Source organism: Lachancea thermotolerans, assembly GCF_000142805.1.
Source record: "Lachancea thermotolerans CBS 6340 chromosome G complete sequence".
Taxonomy (NCBI): Eukaryota; Fungi; Ascomycota; class Saccharomycetes; order Saccharomycetales; family Saccharomycetaceae; genus Lachancea; species Lachancea thermotolerans.
The window spans coordinates 1,184,150-1,201,584 of NC_013083.1; the positions used below are offsets into that span (position 1 = coordinate 1,184,150).

At 46.0% G+C, this 17,435-nt stretch overlaps 5 protein-coding genes across 5 annotated transcripts; 4 read left to right on the plus strand and 1 right to left on the minus strand.

Annotated features, from left to right (window-relative positions):
• Positions 1 to 19: 19 nt before the first annotated feature.
• On the minus strand, positions 20 to 4,219 carry SMC4 (condensin subunit SMC4; the record flags this gene model as incomplete). The annotated part of the gene is made up of 1 exon (XM_002555584.1): positions 20 to 4,219. The coding sequence occupies one exon, from the start codon at positions 4,217 to 4,219 to the stop codon at positions 20 to 22; it is 4,200 nt and encodes a 1,399-aa protein (XP_002555630.1).
• Positions 4,220 to 4,725: 506 nt separating this feature from the next.
• Positions 4,726 to 5,988, plus strand: ARP6 (Arp6p; the record flags this gene model as incomplete). Its single annotated transcript, XM_002555585.1, has 1 exon — positions 4,726 to 5,988. The coding sequence occupies one exon, from the start codon at positions 4,726 to 4,728 to the stop codon at positions 5,986 to 5,988; it is 1,263 nt and encodes a 420-aa protein (XP_002555631.1).
• A 966-nt stretch (positions 5,989 to 6,954) lies between these two features.
• KLTH0G13794g (putative phosphotransferase) lies at positions 6,955 to 9,132 on the plus strand (the record flags this gene model as incomplete). The annotated part of the gene is made up of 1 exon (XM_002555586.1): positions 6,955 to 9,132. One exon carries the CDS (start codon positions 6,955 to 6,957, stop codon positions 9,130 to 9,132), a length of 2,178 nt encoding a protein of 725 aa, XP_002555632.1.
• Positions 9,133 to 10,106: 974 nt separating this feature from the next.
• On the plus strand, positions 10,107 to 12,074 carry KLTH0G13816g (KLTH0G13816p; the record flags this gene model as incomplete). Its single annotated transcript, XM_002555587.1, has 1 exon — positions 10,107 to 12,074. The coding sequence occupies one exon, from the start codon at positions 10,107 to 10,109 to the stop codon at positions 12,072 to 12,074; it is 1,968 nt and encodes a 655-aa protein (XP_002555633.1).
• Positions 12,075 to 13,769: 1,695 nt separating this feature from the next.
• RAX2 (Rax2p) lies at positions 13,770 to 17,414 on the plus strand (the record flags this gene model as incomplete). The annotated part of the gene is made up of 1 exon (XM_002555588.1): positions 13,770 to 17,414. One exon carries the CDS (start codon positions 13,770 to 13,772, stop codon positions 17,412 to 17,414), a length of 3,645 nt encoding a protein of 1,214 aa, XP_002555634.1.
• Between the last annotated feature and the right edge of the window lie 21 nt (positions 17,415 to 17,435).

The following is a 17,435-nucleotide window of genomic DNA, read 5'->3' on the forward strand; positions in this document are numbered from 1 at the left end:
TCCAATATTTAAAGCAGATTCAAGACCTGTTAATCAAATCCTTGTTTTCCAATGCCACGCTCTTGGTCATATTCCTGTTTTTGTAGATACCTACAAGTTGCTGCGCCAGCTCGAACATATTATTACGCAGTGATATCACAATAAATTGTGCGTTTTTGGTCCGTTCCTTAATGTAGTTGGCAACAATTGAAACATTACGAAAGTCCAAAGCAGCATCAATTTCATCCATGACATAGAGAGGAGTGGGCTTGTATTTATGAAGCGCGAAAACAAGAGCCAAAGAACTCAATGTCTTTTCTCCACCAGAAAGGTTAGAAATATTTCTCCAGCTTTTTTTTGGTGGCATCACGCTGAAAAGAACTCCTTCTGAGAACGGATCTAAGCTGTCCACAAGCTCCAGCTCAGCGTTGCCCCCCATCGTAATCATCTGGTACATTTCTTTGAGCGTCATCGAAATTGTGTTAAAACCGTTCATAAATTCATCAAGCCTTTTTTTTCTCAAGTTGTCGCAGTTTTGACGTACCGAATCTCTCTGCTCCACAGCTTTGTTTAATTCCAATTTTCTTGCTTGAAAGTCCACAAGCCTTTTTGTGTACTCCTCAAGAACTTCAATGTCCGCGTATGCATTTTCTACAAAGTCGTTAAGCTGTCCAATTTCAAGCTCAACCTCTTCAACGTTCAGTTCTTTTAACTGGGCTTCAGTTAATTTTGGCAAATCTGAAGGGGAGGTTTCCATCTCTTCTGGCTCATCAACATCCATTTGATCTTCCGGCTGAGAAGCAGTGGGCTCGTTACCCATACAGCCCTCAACTGTATCAACTTCCATCAAGTCACCATTAGAGGGCTCTTGGCTACGCGCTTCAGAGCTCTGTCCATGAAGCTCGTCCCCTGACCGACTTTCGGACAACAGAAGTTTGTTAAGCGTTTGAAGCGTTGCAGTTACGTCGCGTATCTTTAGGGATTCAAGCTGCTTCAAAAGATCATGGCCATCTTTTCCGATATGGTTCAAAAGGTCATTTAGCTTTTCCAGCTGGTTATTAATGTCAACTTCGAAAACAGCAAAGTCTTGCCCTTCACTCGATTTTTCCTCTATGAGCCTTTCGATTTCTCGTACTTTTTCTTCAATCTCTTCTCCCTCTTTCTGAAGTTTATCAATAGATGCTTCTAGTTCAAGTATCTTGTTATCGGAGGAAGAAATCAGTTCTTTTATCGATTCGAGTTCATTAGTACATTGATCAATGTCAACTGAAAGTTGGCCGGCTTGCTTCTCATATCGTTTTAGATCATTCTCGGCTTTTTTCACTGCAGTCTTGTCCCTCTTTTGCTTTCCAAGAGTAATGCTAATTCTTTGGCCTATCGAGTCAACTAAAGAACCTTGCAACTGAAGTTTTGTACCGCCAATCTTCATTATCTGCTCCTGTAGTTCCTTGATCTTGTTCTTCTTTGATTTCATTTCACCTTCTAGCAGTTTGCACTCTGCCTTCAAAGAGTCTAATCTTGAGTTTGCTTCTATTAAGGTGTCATCGGAAGATTCGTTTAGCTTTTGCTCTTTTTTTAGACTTGCTGCCCTGTCTTCACACAACTTAATTTCCGAGAGAAGAGAGTCTATCTCCATTCTCCTCTTTGATATATCAGTCTCGATTTCAGGTTCCCGGTCTTTGAGACTTTGTAAAGCATCCTCCATCTCATGCAAAGTGTCAGTAGCTATTTTGAAATTACGCTCCCTTTCAGTAAGTTCCTCATCTATTTGACGGACTTCTTCTGCCGTGAATGATGCGCCAGTGTTGAGCCTTTCAGACTTCATCATTCCGCTGGCCCTGTGATTACCACCACCGCTCATTGTTCCTGAAAGATCGATTAGCTTACCATCCAAAGTGACGACTCTGAATCTCTGTTTTCCATAAGCTACTCGATTTGCTTCCTTCAAATCTTTGGCTACTAGGGTGTCTCTTAACACACTGTAAAACGCATTTCTAAACTTGTTGTCAATTGGATGAACCAAATCGAATAGTCTTGACACGTTGTTTGGTGTTTGGATAGTGTTCATATTAAAAGACCTCAGCTTATCTAATAAGATAAACCTTGCATAGCCAAGCTTGTTTTTTCTCAAATGCTCGATACACTGTTGTCCGCATTCTACTGTTTCAACCACAACATCATCAAGCCGAGGACACGCTGTCGATATTGCGACATCATACTTGTCATCAATCGTTCCCAAATCTCCAAGGCGTCCATGAAAACCCGAAATGCGACCAGACCTCTGCAGCCTTTGAAGTGCCGAGAGAACTTTATTTTTGTTCTCGAAGGTCGAAAGAGATGATTTGGCATCAAGGCTGCGCTGGCGATGTGTAGTTAAAACGGCTTTCATCTCTTTCATTTTATTTGAAGCATTATCACATTCAGTTTGGCCTATGATAATTTGCCTTTGTATGTCTGTGTGTTCTTTTTCGAGACCTTCAATTGCCTGATGCTGTTCAGCCACCTTTTTGCGATTATTGGAGATGTCATTTTCCGATTTTGAAATCTCTTCGGCTATCTTTGCAAGTGATTCCTTTAAAACTGAGATTTTTGTTTCCTCGAGTTTGATCTGTGATCTTTTCTCTTGAAGTTTAACGTTCCAAGGCTCTAGCTCCTGCTCAATTTCACCAATTTGAACCGATATCGCTCCCGTCTTACCTTTTAAAGATATCTTGATTTCATCTAGTTTGGTTTTCTCGACAAGTAAAGATTTATTCAATTCATCTAGTTCCTTTTCATATTGGACTTGGTCTTTAAAGAGTTCTTCCAATTTAGCCTGAGTAGCGTTGATTGAATTGACAGTGGCGTGATGTGTTTTTTCTGCCTTGACTTTTTTCTGCGATATGTTCTTCAACTTCTCCTCCAAGGACACCCTATCGCGATCGCAAGTGCGTTTTTCTGACGTGAGAGAACTCTCACTGTCTTTAATACCTCTAATGGTAACATTGAGTGACTTGGATTCCGACTCCAGCTGCTTGATTTCTCTTTTGTGTTCTGTGTATTTTGCACGTTCCGCTGAAAGCTTTTCCTCCAGCGTCTTAATCTTCTCTTGAGTGTTGGTTGACTTAAAGCTGTTTTTCCATAATTTATGTTGTAAAAGTTTAGAGCGAAGGAAAGTTAACTTCTTTTCTTTCTCTAAGAACTCTAGGGCCTCATCTTTCCCCGACTCAAGAGAACTCTTTTCGCGTTCCACTATTTCATACCTGTTTTCTTTTTCCTGACACACATCATTGAGCTGGTCGATTTGAACTAGGGTTTGCTCTATCAATGGCTTATATTTCGCGGTACCAATAATGTCCTCAAGGTATTCAAGAAGTCCATCGTCGCCTTCTTTCTCTGCTTTGGGCTTCATTTGCGCAATACTTTCCACTTCGCCTTGAAGAATTAAAAACCTTTTATGGTCCAAGTCGATGCCTTCTTTTCGCAGCAGCTCGGTCACTTGCGTGTAGCTACTTTCCTTGCCGTTGACATAGTACTTCGAAGTATTATTTTTAAAGGCTTTTCGTGTAACCACCAAGCCAGGTCTGTCCTGCCTTACAGTGGTTCTCCCATCTAGTTCGTCCTGAACGTACTGGAAAAATACCTCAACGTGGCAGGAGTCAAGGTTTGGATGTGCTTCCGACTTATGTATCAAATCAGAAAGCTTGCCTTGCCGCATTTTGTTTGCACGAAACCCGAAGACAAAAAGCAAAGAGTCTATGACATTTGATTTTCCAGAGCCATTAGGTCCCACAACCGCTGAAAATGAAGAATGGAAGGGTCCAACCACCTGTGTCCCTGCATAGGACTTGAAGTTGTGAAGGCTGAGGCGGTTAATACATAGCCGCTCAATAGGTTGGGCCAAACCGCGAACTTGCTCAGTCTTTTGAGATTCAAGCCTTGTCTTTTTTGTTGGTGAAAGCTGTATTAGCTCCAACTTGCGTGTGGGTGATCGTGTCGGAGACCTTGGGGGCGACTGCGAGTACACACGTCCCCTGGAGCTCGAAAGTTCGCTCTTCAAAGGCTGCAAATATGGCACATTAGAAGACGAAGATGTGACTGGCTGCGAGAAAGCAAACCTTTTATCTGGGGACCCGAGCACCAATTTCCTGGGGGTTCTTGATCTAGACGCTCTTGTCACGTCAACTGACTCTTCAGTTTGAGAGAAATCTTCGTCACGGTTCACAAACGTCTTCTGTTTTTTAGACAGCGGGCTTTCCATAGTGCCTTCCAAGAAAAGAGTCGTTTGAGCTCTTAACCGCCTGTGCTGTCCGGGGAAAGCTTGGGTAGAGATCACACCTTGGTCATCTGCAGTGTTTACATGTATGAATTTTAATGAGGTCACGTGATCATTATAATATGGCACTGAGTGGGAGTATTATGGCTTCGCTACCCCAACGAGCCGTTTATACAAGCCCTAAATGTGTTGTGTAGTCTGCTCCTCGACAAAAAACCGGTGGCGAAGATCTAATATTACTTTAATTTGGACCAAAGCCTTTGTAGTCCCTTAACCGAGTAATTCACAGCAAGCAGCGCTTCAAGGAAATATAACCCGAAATTTGCGTCGCATGATCAGCGAGAAAGGGTTCGTAATATGTCTTGATAGCTCAGTCCTTTTGTAGACGATTTGTTTTCTCTTTGATTTTTAATGATCTTCGTGCAGCTATTATGAAATTAAAGCTCATTTAATCGTACTTGTTAAGGCGCACAAGAAGTAAAGTTTTGTGAATGGAGGAAGCACCTATAGTGATCGATAATGGATCATACGAAATCAAATTTGGCACTGCCAGCAGCAATGAGCCGTTCACCGCTTTGAACTCTATTGCAAAGGATAAATATGGGAACTATCACCTGTCAAACCAGGTTCGCTCGATCAAAGACATATCTTCCGTGACATTCAATCGACCACACAAGTTGGGGCAGCTGGTTTCTTGGGAGTTAGAGAGCCAAATCTGGGACTACTGCTTGTTCAACCCAGATGAGTTTGACGGATGGAGCTTAGACACGACGAAAAACAAGCACCTCATCGCATCAGAGTCGTGCATGACTTTACCGGAGCTAAGCAAAAACATGGACCAGGTTGTGTTCGAGGAGTACGAGTACGACTCACTGTTCAAGGCACCAGTACCGGTGTTCGTACCGTTTAACGCTGAAGGGGATACCACACACATACTAGTAGCGAAAGAGGACGCAGACGTAGTGGCTTCGGACCATCCCAGCGATAATAAAGACTATCGTGATTATGAACTCGTGATTGATTCCGGATTCAACTGCACTTGGGTAGTGCCGGTAATAAAAGGCGTTCCCTACTACAAGGCTGTCAAGAAGCTAGACATCGGCGGACGTTTTCTGAACGGCTTCCTGCGAGAGGCACTGTCTTTCCGCCACTACAACGTGATGGACGAGACCATCCTCGTGAACAGCATAAAAGAGAAATGTCTCTTCATGAGTCCGAACTCTTACTTCGACAGCTTCCAATCACGCCTGAAAACCGCGAAAGAGTACGTGCTGCCAGATTTTAGCACCAGCTTCCAGGGCTACCTGCGCAAGCCCGGCCAGACCCTTCCAGAAGACTCACAGACTATCATATTGCAGGACGAGCTGTTTGCTGTGCCAGAAACGTTTTTTCATCCTGAGATCGCGTCGCTGCTAAACCCAGGAATAATAGAAGCCATTTTGGAGAGTATTTCCATGCTGCCGGAGGCCTTGCGTCCCCTGCTCGTCGGCAACGTTGTTGTGACTGGCGGAAACTTCAACATACCCAACTTTGCATCGAGGCTAGCCACCGAGCTCCAGCGACAGTGTCCCACAGATTGGTCTTGTCGAGTTTCCGTTCCGACCGGCGACGCGCGGCTCTACGGGTGGAAGTGCATGCAAAAGTTCTCCGAGACGCAAGCGTACCGCGAGTCGCGCGTATCTCGCGAGGAGTACTACGAGCACGGCGTGGACTGGTGCACCTCGAAGCGCTTTGGGTACCAGGCATGGCTATGACCTGATCCGTACGTACAGTGTGATATATAGCTTTGGACGAAAACAGCAGCGTGTGAGCCAAACTAGTCTTTACCATGAGAACGCGCCCAGGCCAAAATCGTCACGTGGAGAACTACAGGGCCGCAGAGCGACATGCGCCAGGAAATCAGCCTTTCCCTCGTGAGCGAGCTCTCCAGTTACCAGTCTCGGTCTCCTAAGTCGCTTGCGGCTCTTATAGCGCGAACCCTTTCGTTGCCGCCGTTGTGCATCGTGGATGATGATATATCAGCGCCTTTTCGTTCTCAGTTGGACGCGAAGGCTAAGCGCCGTTTACTAGGGCCATGCCGCCGATACCGTAATCCAAGCCCCCGCCGGACCTGAACTCTGAACCCTCCGAACCCTCTGAATGAGCTGAATGAACCAAATAGAACTAGACGGGCGGTGGCGTACAAAACGACGCCAAACGCACGTCAACGGCCTCTGTTCCGGTTTAGCTTGCCAAGAGCGCTGTTGCCCAATTTGCACACTTTCCAGACGCTTCTTCTCGACCCATTTTCTTTTTGTCCTATACGACTTCGAGCAGACGATGCTCTTTACTTCGCCACATGTGTTCCATCGCTATGACGTCGTGTTCAACATATTCCTAAGCTGACGGCAACAATCTCGGAGAGTGGCGACCCTGCTAAGTTTGAGCAACCCTTTTTCACGTGAACAAGCAAAAGTATCGGATGGAAGCTCAATCATTGTAGGGGAAATATTGGCAGCAAAAGAAAACGTAATACGCAAGGGCAAAAAGGATCGTTACAGAGCCGGGTACATATAAAATGGCTAAGGGCGTGAAGGGTACTTTCCCTTAATACAAAGGAGAAACTTAGAAAGGTAACTCAGACGCTCGAGACATCTTGGATTTTTGAAGACACAAGAACCCTAAAGCCAAGATTCTCAGTTCCCTACAGTTCTGAATCCCACAACAAGAGATTACACATTATGCATTCCAGAAGATCCCGGTCTTCCGTTTCCATCTCGCAACAGAGAATGATGTCACGCTCCATGGTGGGGCTCTCGCTAGAACAGCAGAAGATGCTGTACTACGTGGGCGTGGATGTCGGAACAGGCTCTGCCAGAGCCTGTATCATCGACAGCATGGGTAACATCCTGTCGCTGGCCGAGAGACCCATCCAGCGCGAGCAGCTCAAGGCCAACTTCATCACACAGTCGTCGCAGGAGATTTGGCAAGCAGTGTGCCACTGTGTCAAGTCTGTGGTGCGTGACTCCGGCGTCCCAGCCGAGAAGATCCACGGTATTGGTTTCGACGCGACGTGCTCGCTGGTGGTTGTCGAGGAGCAGACCAACAAGGAGGTTGCTGTGGGACCCGACTTCAGCAACACTGACCAGAACATCATCCTGTGGATGGACCACCGTGCCATTGAGGAGACCCAGCTGATCAACGCGACGGGCGACAAGTGCCTGAAGTACGTCGGCGGTCAGATGTCTGTGGAAATGGAGATCCCCAAGATCAAGTGGCTTAAGAACCACCTGCCCGAGAACAAGTTCAACGAATGCAAGTTCTTCGATTTGGCAGACTACCTGACTTTTAAGGCCTCGGGCAAGGAAACCCGCAGTTTCTGCTCGACTGTCTGCAAGCAGGGCCTCTTGCCTGTGGGCGTCGAGGGCTCTGCCGAGGGTTGGTCCCGGGAGTTTTTGACCGAGATCGGTCTGGAAGAGCTCATCGAGGACGACTTCCGGAGAATCGGAGGTTCTGTCAAGAACAGCGACAAGGGCAAAAACTTCTTGAGTGCTGGTGAATTCATCGGCGCCATCGACGCGACCGTCGCGGAGGAACTAGGCCTCAGCAACCACTGTGTTGTTGGCTCTGGTGTGATCGACGCCTACGCCGGCTGGGTGGGTACCGTTGCTGCCAGAACCGATGTCAGCATTCCAGCGCTTGTCAAGACCGACCAAGAAAAGGTCGGCATGGACCGCGCAACTGGCCGTCTAGCGGCTGTTGCCGGTACCTCCACATGTCATATTGCTATGTCCCGCGACCCTATATTCGTTGATGGTGTTTGGGGTCCTTACAGAGACGCTCTGGCGACCAACTTTTGGTGTGCCGAAGGTGGCCAAAGTTGCACCGGTGCTCTTCTGGCCCACGTTCTAACAACCCATCCTGCATACACAGAGCTTTCGCAGCTTGCTGACGCTGCCAGCGTTTCCAAGTTTGATTACCTAAATTCCAGACTCGAAACTCTAGCGCAACAGCAAAAGGCGCGCTCGGTCGTTCACTTGGCCAAGCACCTGTTCTTCTACGGTGACTACCATGGTAACAGGTCTCCAATCGCCGATCCCTCCATGCGCGCTGCCATTATCGGCCAGTCCATGGACAATTCCATTGATGACCTAGCGCTGATGTACCTCGGCGCATGTGAGTTCATCGCTCAGCAAACCAGACAGATCGTTGACAAGATGTGCACATCCGGCCATGACCTGTCTGCGATCTTCATGTCAGGAGGACAGTGCCGTAACGGTCTGCTAATGAGATTGCTGGCTGACTGCACCGGACTACCAATCGTCATCCCCAGATATATCGATGCAGCAGTCGTTTTCGGCTCTGCATTGCTGGGTGCCGTGGCCAGTGAGAGTTTCGACCTGAGCGGCACACATTCCGCACTCTCCGTCAGCAGAAAGTCGTCGATAGCCGGCGAGCCAGCCAACGCCGGGCAGCCAAAGAAGTCCGCAGTATCCAAGTTCGGTCAGCTTGGCGGCGACGACTTGCCCTCTCCATACACAGCACCATCCGCCACTGCCAGCACCTCCCAGATTGCTTCCACAATTGGCTTCCCATTCCCAACTCCTGAAGACGCGTACGCCATAGACGAGCATGTTGAGCAAGAAAAGGACGAAGGTGAGTCGACCGAGCTCAACTTCAAGGCGCACTCCAAGTGGAAGAAGGACATGGAGGACCGCATGAAGGGCAGATCTTCTGACAACGGTGACGCCATGTGGAACGTCATGTACAACATGACCGGTGGTGGTAAGGTCGTTCAGCCTGCTGCCGAGGAAAACGCGGACCGCGTTCTCCTCAACGCAAAGTACAAGATTTTCCTAGACATGGCCGAGACCCAAAGAAAGTACAGGACTATAGTGGACGATGCCGTTAGGAACTGATAGCAATAGAATATTACTAAGCACAAGTCGCACGATCGTTGCCCAACGTGTGGCGATCCGTCTACGAGATTAACTAATTCATGAATTCATATACGTCAACCCAAGCATTCTTCATTCAATCACAAGACACGTAAAGCCCAAGTTTTCATAGCTTTGTACGAAGTTAAGAACCGATAGGGATACATTTCCTCCAAAAATCGCTTTCCATGTGAAAACCTAACAAGAATGGTATGAAGGGAGCATCTCCTATCACTTTTAATTACCAAATTTGCTCTTTTTATCATTTTAATCGCCGCTGCTCCAATTCATGTGCTGGGTGCACTGAATATCTTCGCTGGGCTATTTTGTTATTATTTGTCGCATTCAGTAACCTGTAACAATGTATATTTTTTCAACGATGATCGGTGAGATGCGTCAAAGAATCTGCACAGCCCTGAAGGCGAAGTACGGCGCCGTCAAGTCGCACAGCGCAAAGAACATATAAAAGAATTTAGCCCTGAGTCGGATTAAATTAACTTCTATCAGCCGACGTTCCGCTGACCTTCCGTAGGCTTTATACCGGTTGGCGCGTCGCGCAGGTTCGTTTGTAGGTCTATATTGCTCAACAGGTAGGAAATTCTTATATAACGACACAAAAAAAAAACAGCTACCGGAATGTGAACAATGGCAAGCGAATCGTGGTGAAAAAAACAACTATTAGCGTAGACCACATTGTCACAGAGAGACTTTAAGGCTAGCAAGCAGTATCGAAGACCAAATTCATTCTTCGCGTAAGGTTTTCTCACCGAAGTTGCAGCCGAAAGACGCGGTATCCTTCATAAACGCCAAGTTTCCGTGAAGGAGTTTTCGCATTTGGCATAGACCGGAATCGGACGCCGGACTCAGCACAAAAACGCTTCACTTTGGTTTCATTGGTGTCACAGCCAGCGCAGCTTTATGGGACAGCGAGGCCAAAGGAGCAACTGTGGACGGCTATGGAAGAGGAGCCGCAGACGAGACGCGCAGCGCAGCGCGCGTCACCGCTTGTGGGGGCGCTAGAACGCGGGTACACAACTAGCGGCGCTGAAGGCCATCCTGTCACCGATCCAAGCGGCGCGCCCAGCGGCCAGTCGCTGTCTGACAGCCCCGGAACGCGTCGATCTTCGCAGGCTGCGGAGCTAACGAACTCGGTTGACTCCACGCTGAACCTATTGCAGGATGTGCTCTGGAATGTCTTGGTGCATATCCGCGGCCACGGGACGTTTGAAAGTTGTTACAGTTTGGCCAAACGGCGCTATGAAGCCCACTACCAATCCTTGGTCAGTGTCGAGTGCATTTTTAAAACTCTTGCGAACTACCCAGCAGAGATCTTGTCAGCCATGTACATTCCTGTCATTTTACGTTTTTTCAAGTGGTGCTCGTCCGTACGGCAGCTCCCGCCTGAGTTCAAAGGGAGCAGGTTCCTCATCACCACGAAGAAGGGGATAACTTTTTTAATGACAAATCTATCGGAATGTTCGTACAACGCGGCCACTTTGTATCAAGCCTTCCGTGCGCTCAAGCTACTACAAAGCCTTGAAATTGCATTATTTCCGCAAAAGCCTGCGCTGTATCATGACCCCGAGGACGAGGAAGCTGACGATCCCAACTGGAAACCTTTGGATGACAGCCAGCTTGAAGTTCTGATATCATCAGTAACAAAAGGAGATTTTAGGATAGGTGCGTCTGCACCCCCACAACCCGAGCCTACAAATGCGGGCATGTTTGAAGGTTCGGCCTTAAGCCACGCAGGCCAGTCGCCGAATCCACCCGCGCCCTTCCCAGTAACACAGCAACCGCCTCAACAGGCAGCATTTTACGGAGCAGCGCAACAGCCTCCTTTCGGCGGGTTAGTCCCTATGCCTCAAGATCCGTATGCCCCGCTTTTCAGCGGCCATGGAAACGACAACTTTATGTATCAGAACCCAGAAATGCTGTTTTCGCATACCATTCCAAGCATTTTCCACAGAATGAATGCACTAGAGGCTGCAAATCAGGAGTTGAGTCGCGAAAACGATAGTCTATCGCAGAGTTTGAATGACCTAAAGTCAGAGCTGCAGTCATTCAAGAGGAATGTCGACACTGCAATTCCCGGTGTACAAATCCTGACATCTCCCAGAGCGACTCACAGTCGTTACCCATCACCCACGCCTCCAAATATTATTCTGAGTAGTAGCAATGCTATCGACACTTCTGACATTGCTGCGAGCGTCCAAAAACTCGACACCGACCTTTGTAATAGCTCCGCAACTCAAACCCGGTCATTGATCTCGAATTATGAGAACATGGTTCCTTACGGTGCGGCTCCTGGGTATATTCCAGATGCAGAACTGAAGAGCTTAGAGCGCCTAAAGCAAGAGGATGCTCTTGTGTCTTTGAGCGGGACTGGGGGGTCTATTGTCACACCTTCGTCCGGGATTTTTCTCACAACAGCTGAGCTCCAATCTCCTGCCAAGAGGCCAAAGCATAGAAATCGTCGCATCGAAGGTGCAAAGCTGTCGAAGGGTGAAACATATCAACCTCCACAAGCGCCCAATGGGAAGAATTATCTGCTTGATAATGAAGGGAGACTTGCGATTGTAATGGCAACAGAGCAGAGCTCTGTTTACGGGGTTTACAACGAGTATTATCAATCACTGCGACCGCAGGTTGACTCGTACGCAGATGATTTTGGCAAAAAGAGCATGGGCCACTTCAGGAAGAAGCGTACCTTTCAAAAGAAAAAGGCTTTTGTTCAATGGGTTGAGCGAATCTCTCAACTCAACAATATGCCGCCCGAACTGGTATTAGACATAGTTGATGAGGTTCGGTTAAAGGAAAAAAAGTCCGTTGTTTGGGCGTGTAATAATCTCGGTCGATTTAGGCTCGTGCTTAATCGGTACAAGCCAGACCTCAAAGACACTGCTTTATCAGACGTAGAGTGACGACGTGGTCCTGAACCGGAGTTGATACCTCTGTCTTGTTTTTATAGCAGAGGCTTAGGAATTCTCAATTCCACCAATAGTTGACGGATATGGCAATTCCTGTTGGTTTGCTGCTCCCGCCTAGTTTTCAAGGACGGGGACTGTGGTATCTGGAGTGGCTGCCACCTTCATCTTTGGCGATCGCATTCAGGTGCGCTGTGCAGCATATTCATTTATAGTAAACGTACTTTTTGTTGTTGGTTGTTTTCTCGGCAAGGAAATAACCGAACCAGCAGCTCATAAACTTAGCCAATACTTTGAATGAAAGCTAATTGCTCCGCTAGCACTTCGTGCTTAAGATGCGTGTTGAGATAACCTCCTCGATATGTGCCCATTCAATCGCGAATGATCTTGCAGTTACCCGAAGGATGGACCTGTTATTGCCGCCAACAAGCTTAATCTTTATATTGTCAAGGCGACCACAGAACAGTATTTCGATTAGGTGTATCAATACATGTCTCATAAACCCCTGCCATGATTTATTTTGAACATGGTGTACTCCTTACAGGCAAAAATTGCGGAAGGCAGCGCCGCAACCAAGAGATAGATCTCGGGATAATCTGGTGACATCGTCTGCGTATAGCAAAACAACGGTATAGACACAATTTCAAGAAATGAGATTTACATTGCAGCTGCCTAGTGATGCACCATTACATACGAATGGGGGGGGGGGGGGGGGGGCGAATACACGAATGGGTGCTTTGGTGCGAGACAAAACCTACAAGCACTTCAGCGCGAACGCGACGTGTTACTGCCTTAAATTCGACATTCCGGGATATATTCAAGACACACGCCGTTGCTAGTGGAGGCATGTCAGAATTCAAAAATAACTACCAAACCACACAAAGGCGTCTGTCAGATGACGCGCAAATTACCTCCGAGAGATGAGGCCATGTAATAGCAGAACTACTCTACTAGACAGAAAAGGCCAAACCCGGATATTTGGTCACTTTATTCATCATTGCAAGCTGTTACGTATCCAACAAGCGCTGTTCCAGCATTTGCTGCTCAAGAATTGTAGTTTCGTGGACAGAAATTACAATGGAGCTCTTTTTAGATCAGACAGCATTGCAAATTTTTGCTGTTTTTATTTCAGTAGTGTCTTATGCCTGTTAATTGACGTTACTGTTAGATAGTCTGAAGGGTAAGACATTCTCTCTGGTGTCCTGCCATTTTTTTAGACCAGCACGAATTAATGGAACGAAAACGGGTTAAACAGCATGTCGAGTTGTTACACCTCGATGAAAGAACAACTGAACCCTGCTCCTGGGCTTGTTCCGATAGTACTGGCTAACCCTAGTTTAACCCTAATGATTGATGTTTATCAGTTCCCTCTCTAGGAAAAATACAATTTTTTCAAGAATGCATCGAGATCGAAAAAGACGAGCGTTCAGCCAAAGGAGGAGAACCGTTCAGAGGGCAAGAAACATTCCCATTCTGCGGATTGAAACCGCAACCTAAAACGCTGAAAGGAAGAGCCCTGTGTGAACCTATTGCACTTGTTTTACCTCGGTAAGTTTTCAATTCATCTTAAACACGGAGCTGTTCAATCGTAAGCTCACTCGCACGCGCGAAGTATCTGACGAACTCAATCGGTGGCTAGGCTTTGCAAGAGATTAATACAAAGGATAAACTTCAGGACTAAGTGGTCCAGCGATGCGCGCTACGACATGCCTAGCAACATCGGTTTTGGCTCTGGCTAAATTCTGTTCAGGGTCCCATTTAGATGCTCTAGAGAGTAAATTAGGTGTCGAAGTTTATGATATACCCAACCTCGATCTCTCGAAAAGTAAGAACAATGAAGTCCAGCTTTTGGGGAACTTCAAGGATATCAACATCTTAAAATACTCGGGGCAAAAAAACTTTACCGGTGAGGTCAGCGGTAATCCCGAAAATGCATTGATCTACTACTCCAATGAGACTTTCCTCGAGATATATTCTTCTTCCGACTCAAGCGAAGTGTTTTCCGTCGATCACATTGTACCTTTCAAAGACGATGCGTTCATATTGAGTGGGGCAGGTTCGATTTCAGGACATCAATTAAGTCGCCAACTTTTATTCAACCTCTCAAGTCTGGAGTTCAGAGAGATTTTTGGCCAGGACCTTGCACAGGTGAACACCATAACAGCCAATGGTGACAAAGTTTTCTTTGGTGGATCTTTTGAGTACGAGATGTCCAATCAAACCATTCACAGTCTCCTGGTTTGGGATTCTATTAAGGATGGTGTAGAGGTTTTACCATTTGGGGGATTTGGCAAAAACTCTACAGTGAACTCCATTTTGAACTTGGACAATTCAAACATTCTTTTCGCTGGGAACTTTTCCGCAGTTGACAATACCCAACAGCTCAATAACATCAACGTTTCTAATACCTCCAACACGTCTGTCCCAGAACTTGGACACCAGATTTCTCTCCAAAGTGCAGCCTGGGTTTCAGACGGTACTTTAGATAAGAGCGCAATCAAATGTCCATCAACAGAAAGCACTGGATGGCTTAAAACGGGGAGCACCCAGGGTCAGTTCGAGCTCTACATGCCGGAGGAGACAAGGCCGTCGAAGCTAAGGGTCTTCAATGCTAGAGATTCTGATGAGCAGGTTTCATTATTTCGCATTGTAACAACACCTTCTAACGGTATCATGAATCTCACATACCTTGACCCTACTACGGGCGAATTAGCAAGCTGTGATGCCTGGTGTCCTTTACTTTCGAGCCAAAATCTGACTGACATTAGCTCCAAGTCTTACCCTGGTGATCAAGTTCAGTACTTTGAAAATCGAACTACATTACAATGGTCCGAATCGTTTCAAGATTTCGCATTCGTTAACAACGTACCAGTCTCAGACTTGACATTTATTGCTTTGGACTCATATGGATCAAGTGTAGGTCTAGCCGGAATAGAGCTTTACGAAAGTGCATATTCCGTTTATGCCAATAATACTCTTAACGCGCCAAACTGCGCCCAAGGTTCAGCAACATCAAACGCATTGTTGTCGAATTCGTCTGCATGGGATTCAGGTTCATCCGAAGGCAACTATTTGAGCACTTCCGTTCAAGATTCCGAAACCAATCCATTTGTCATCTTTTACCCCAGCATAATATACCCAGGAGTTTACACCATCGATGTGTTGACGCCAGGCTGTCTTGAAGATAGCTCTTGCCAAACTCGCGGCATAATTAACGCAACAATTAGAGACGTTCAAAACAATACCTTGCTCGATTCCATCGAGATCTACCAAAATAACGATTACGAAAAGTTCGACACTCTGTATTCTGGTTTTCTCGATTCTGAAGTTAAGGTTACTCTGGAGTTTGATGGAGCTATCAACAGTGGAACTGAGGTTCCAGTTATGGTAGCAAGTAAGATTGTGGTGAATATCGAAGACTTTGATCAATCAGTATTTGAGAACAATACTTCAGGGTTTATCAACGGTTTACTTCATTATAGCACATCCAATACGTCCTCATTTCTCAGTGAGCTTGGATCGTATTCCGCCACCGATCTTGCACATTACTCCGTCTCCAAGCTGCCTAAGCACTCCAATATTTTTGCCAATATGTTTGAGGATGATTTAGTCTTGTTTACTACCGATGGTGAGATGGCTCGTTTGAAGCTTGCCAATAACTTAAGCATAGAGGAATACACATTTGAGACAATCGGGAAAGACATCAGTACAATTAGTGAATACTCCGGCGGCCTCATTATTGTCGGCACATTCAATGGGTCTTCCGAGCCAGCGGCTAGAGGCTTTAATGGGACATTTTTCAACTTAACCGAATTCAACTCGACTGTAAGAACATTTTCTAACTTGACTCTTGGCCAAACTGAGATGTTGATTTTTGACAAGAACATAATCCTTAATGGCACAACGGGTGAAAAAATTTATGACACCTCTAAACTTACGTTAGAGGTTGCTAGCGCCGGGAGAAACCCCTATAATGACACATTGTTTCAAGGCTATGTTCTACAAAATGACTATACCAATTTGAATGGCAGCTTCTTCATCTCGACGAACTCAGAAGAGGTATCGCAAAACTTTTGGGCCCTTGGAGGAAAGTTGCCTTACGATGCAGCCTTTGTTGACAACAGCACTACCGCATATGCATACTACAATCCTGACAACACTAGTAACTCTTTTGGCGTATCAGTTATGAATGATTCTGGTAGTACCGTCCAGTTGAGTGCATGGTCAGGGAAAGTCGGGGCTATGGCAAGCTCGAAAAATGACTCTTTGTTAGCAATTGGCGGAAAGGACCAGCACACCGATTCACAGCTTCTTGTCACTAACAGTAGTTCAGGTGAGAGCCTTGCTAGCTACAAATGGGATTCGGAAATATCTTTGAATTCGATCATTTTTTTTGCAAGGAACAATTCAGTCCTAGTTGGGGGAAGCTTCAGAGTTAATAATACACAATGTTCAGGTCTGTGTCTGTTTAACTACCAAGATAAAAAGTGGTCTCCATTCCTGAACAATTCAATTAGAGGAGTAATCAACAGAATGGAAATTTTTAATAACTCCAATTTACTGATTGCAGGATCTTTCAGACTCAATGAAACCGATGGTGTAAGTTTGGCCTCAATTTGTTTAAAGGACAGCTCATCAGAAATCCTTCATGAAGGAAATATAACGCTAAATGGTTTTGTCAGTATGGATGGATCCTCGAATAATGTTGTCGCGTTTTCTGATACAAGTTTGTTGCAACTGGAGAGTGGCAAGTGGCAGCAAATCTCAACAAATTTCACTGAGAATTCGAAGTTTAAGGGACTCGACGTCTTTCCGCTTAAAGACACAACCAGAAAACAAAAAAGAGATTCTTCCAGCAAGGTCCTGCTAATCACCGGAAGTTTACAGCATGCAAAGTTTGGCAGCATAAATGCCGCTTTTTATGATTCTGGTGAATGGACTCCATTTTTATCGTCAAATCAAGCAACCTCTTCCTCAGATTTAGAGACAAGTCATGTTTTTCTCAACAGAGACCTCAGTGACTTTCTCGATTATAAAGGTTACTTGCAGGGAACTTTTTCTAGTAACACATCAAGCGGAACAAGCGGGACCCCATCGCCTTCAGGTTCTTCGCCATCAAATTTGCAAAGAAAAAAAAAAAAGATAGACCGCGGATTCATTGTTTTGATAAGTTTGGCATTGGCTCTGGGGACTCTGGCGGTTCTAGGTCTGCTTGGTGTCATATTTTCTTATTTCTTTGGCGATTCAGGTGATGGGTACCAATTGTCGAAACCTCGCACTGACGAGAACGAAATGATAGACACGGTTCCACCTGAAAAACTAATGAGATTTATTTGATTTTGACGTTTGCATTCAAAG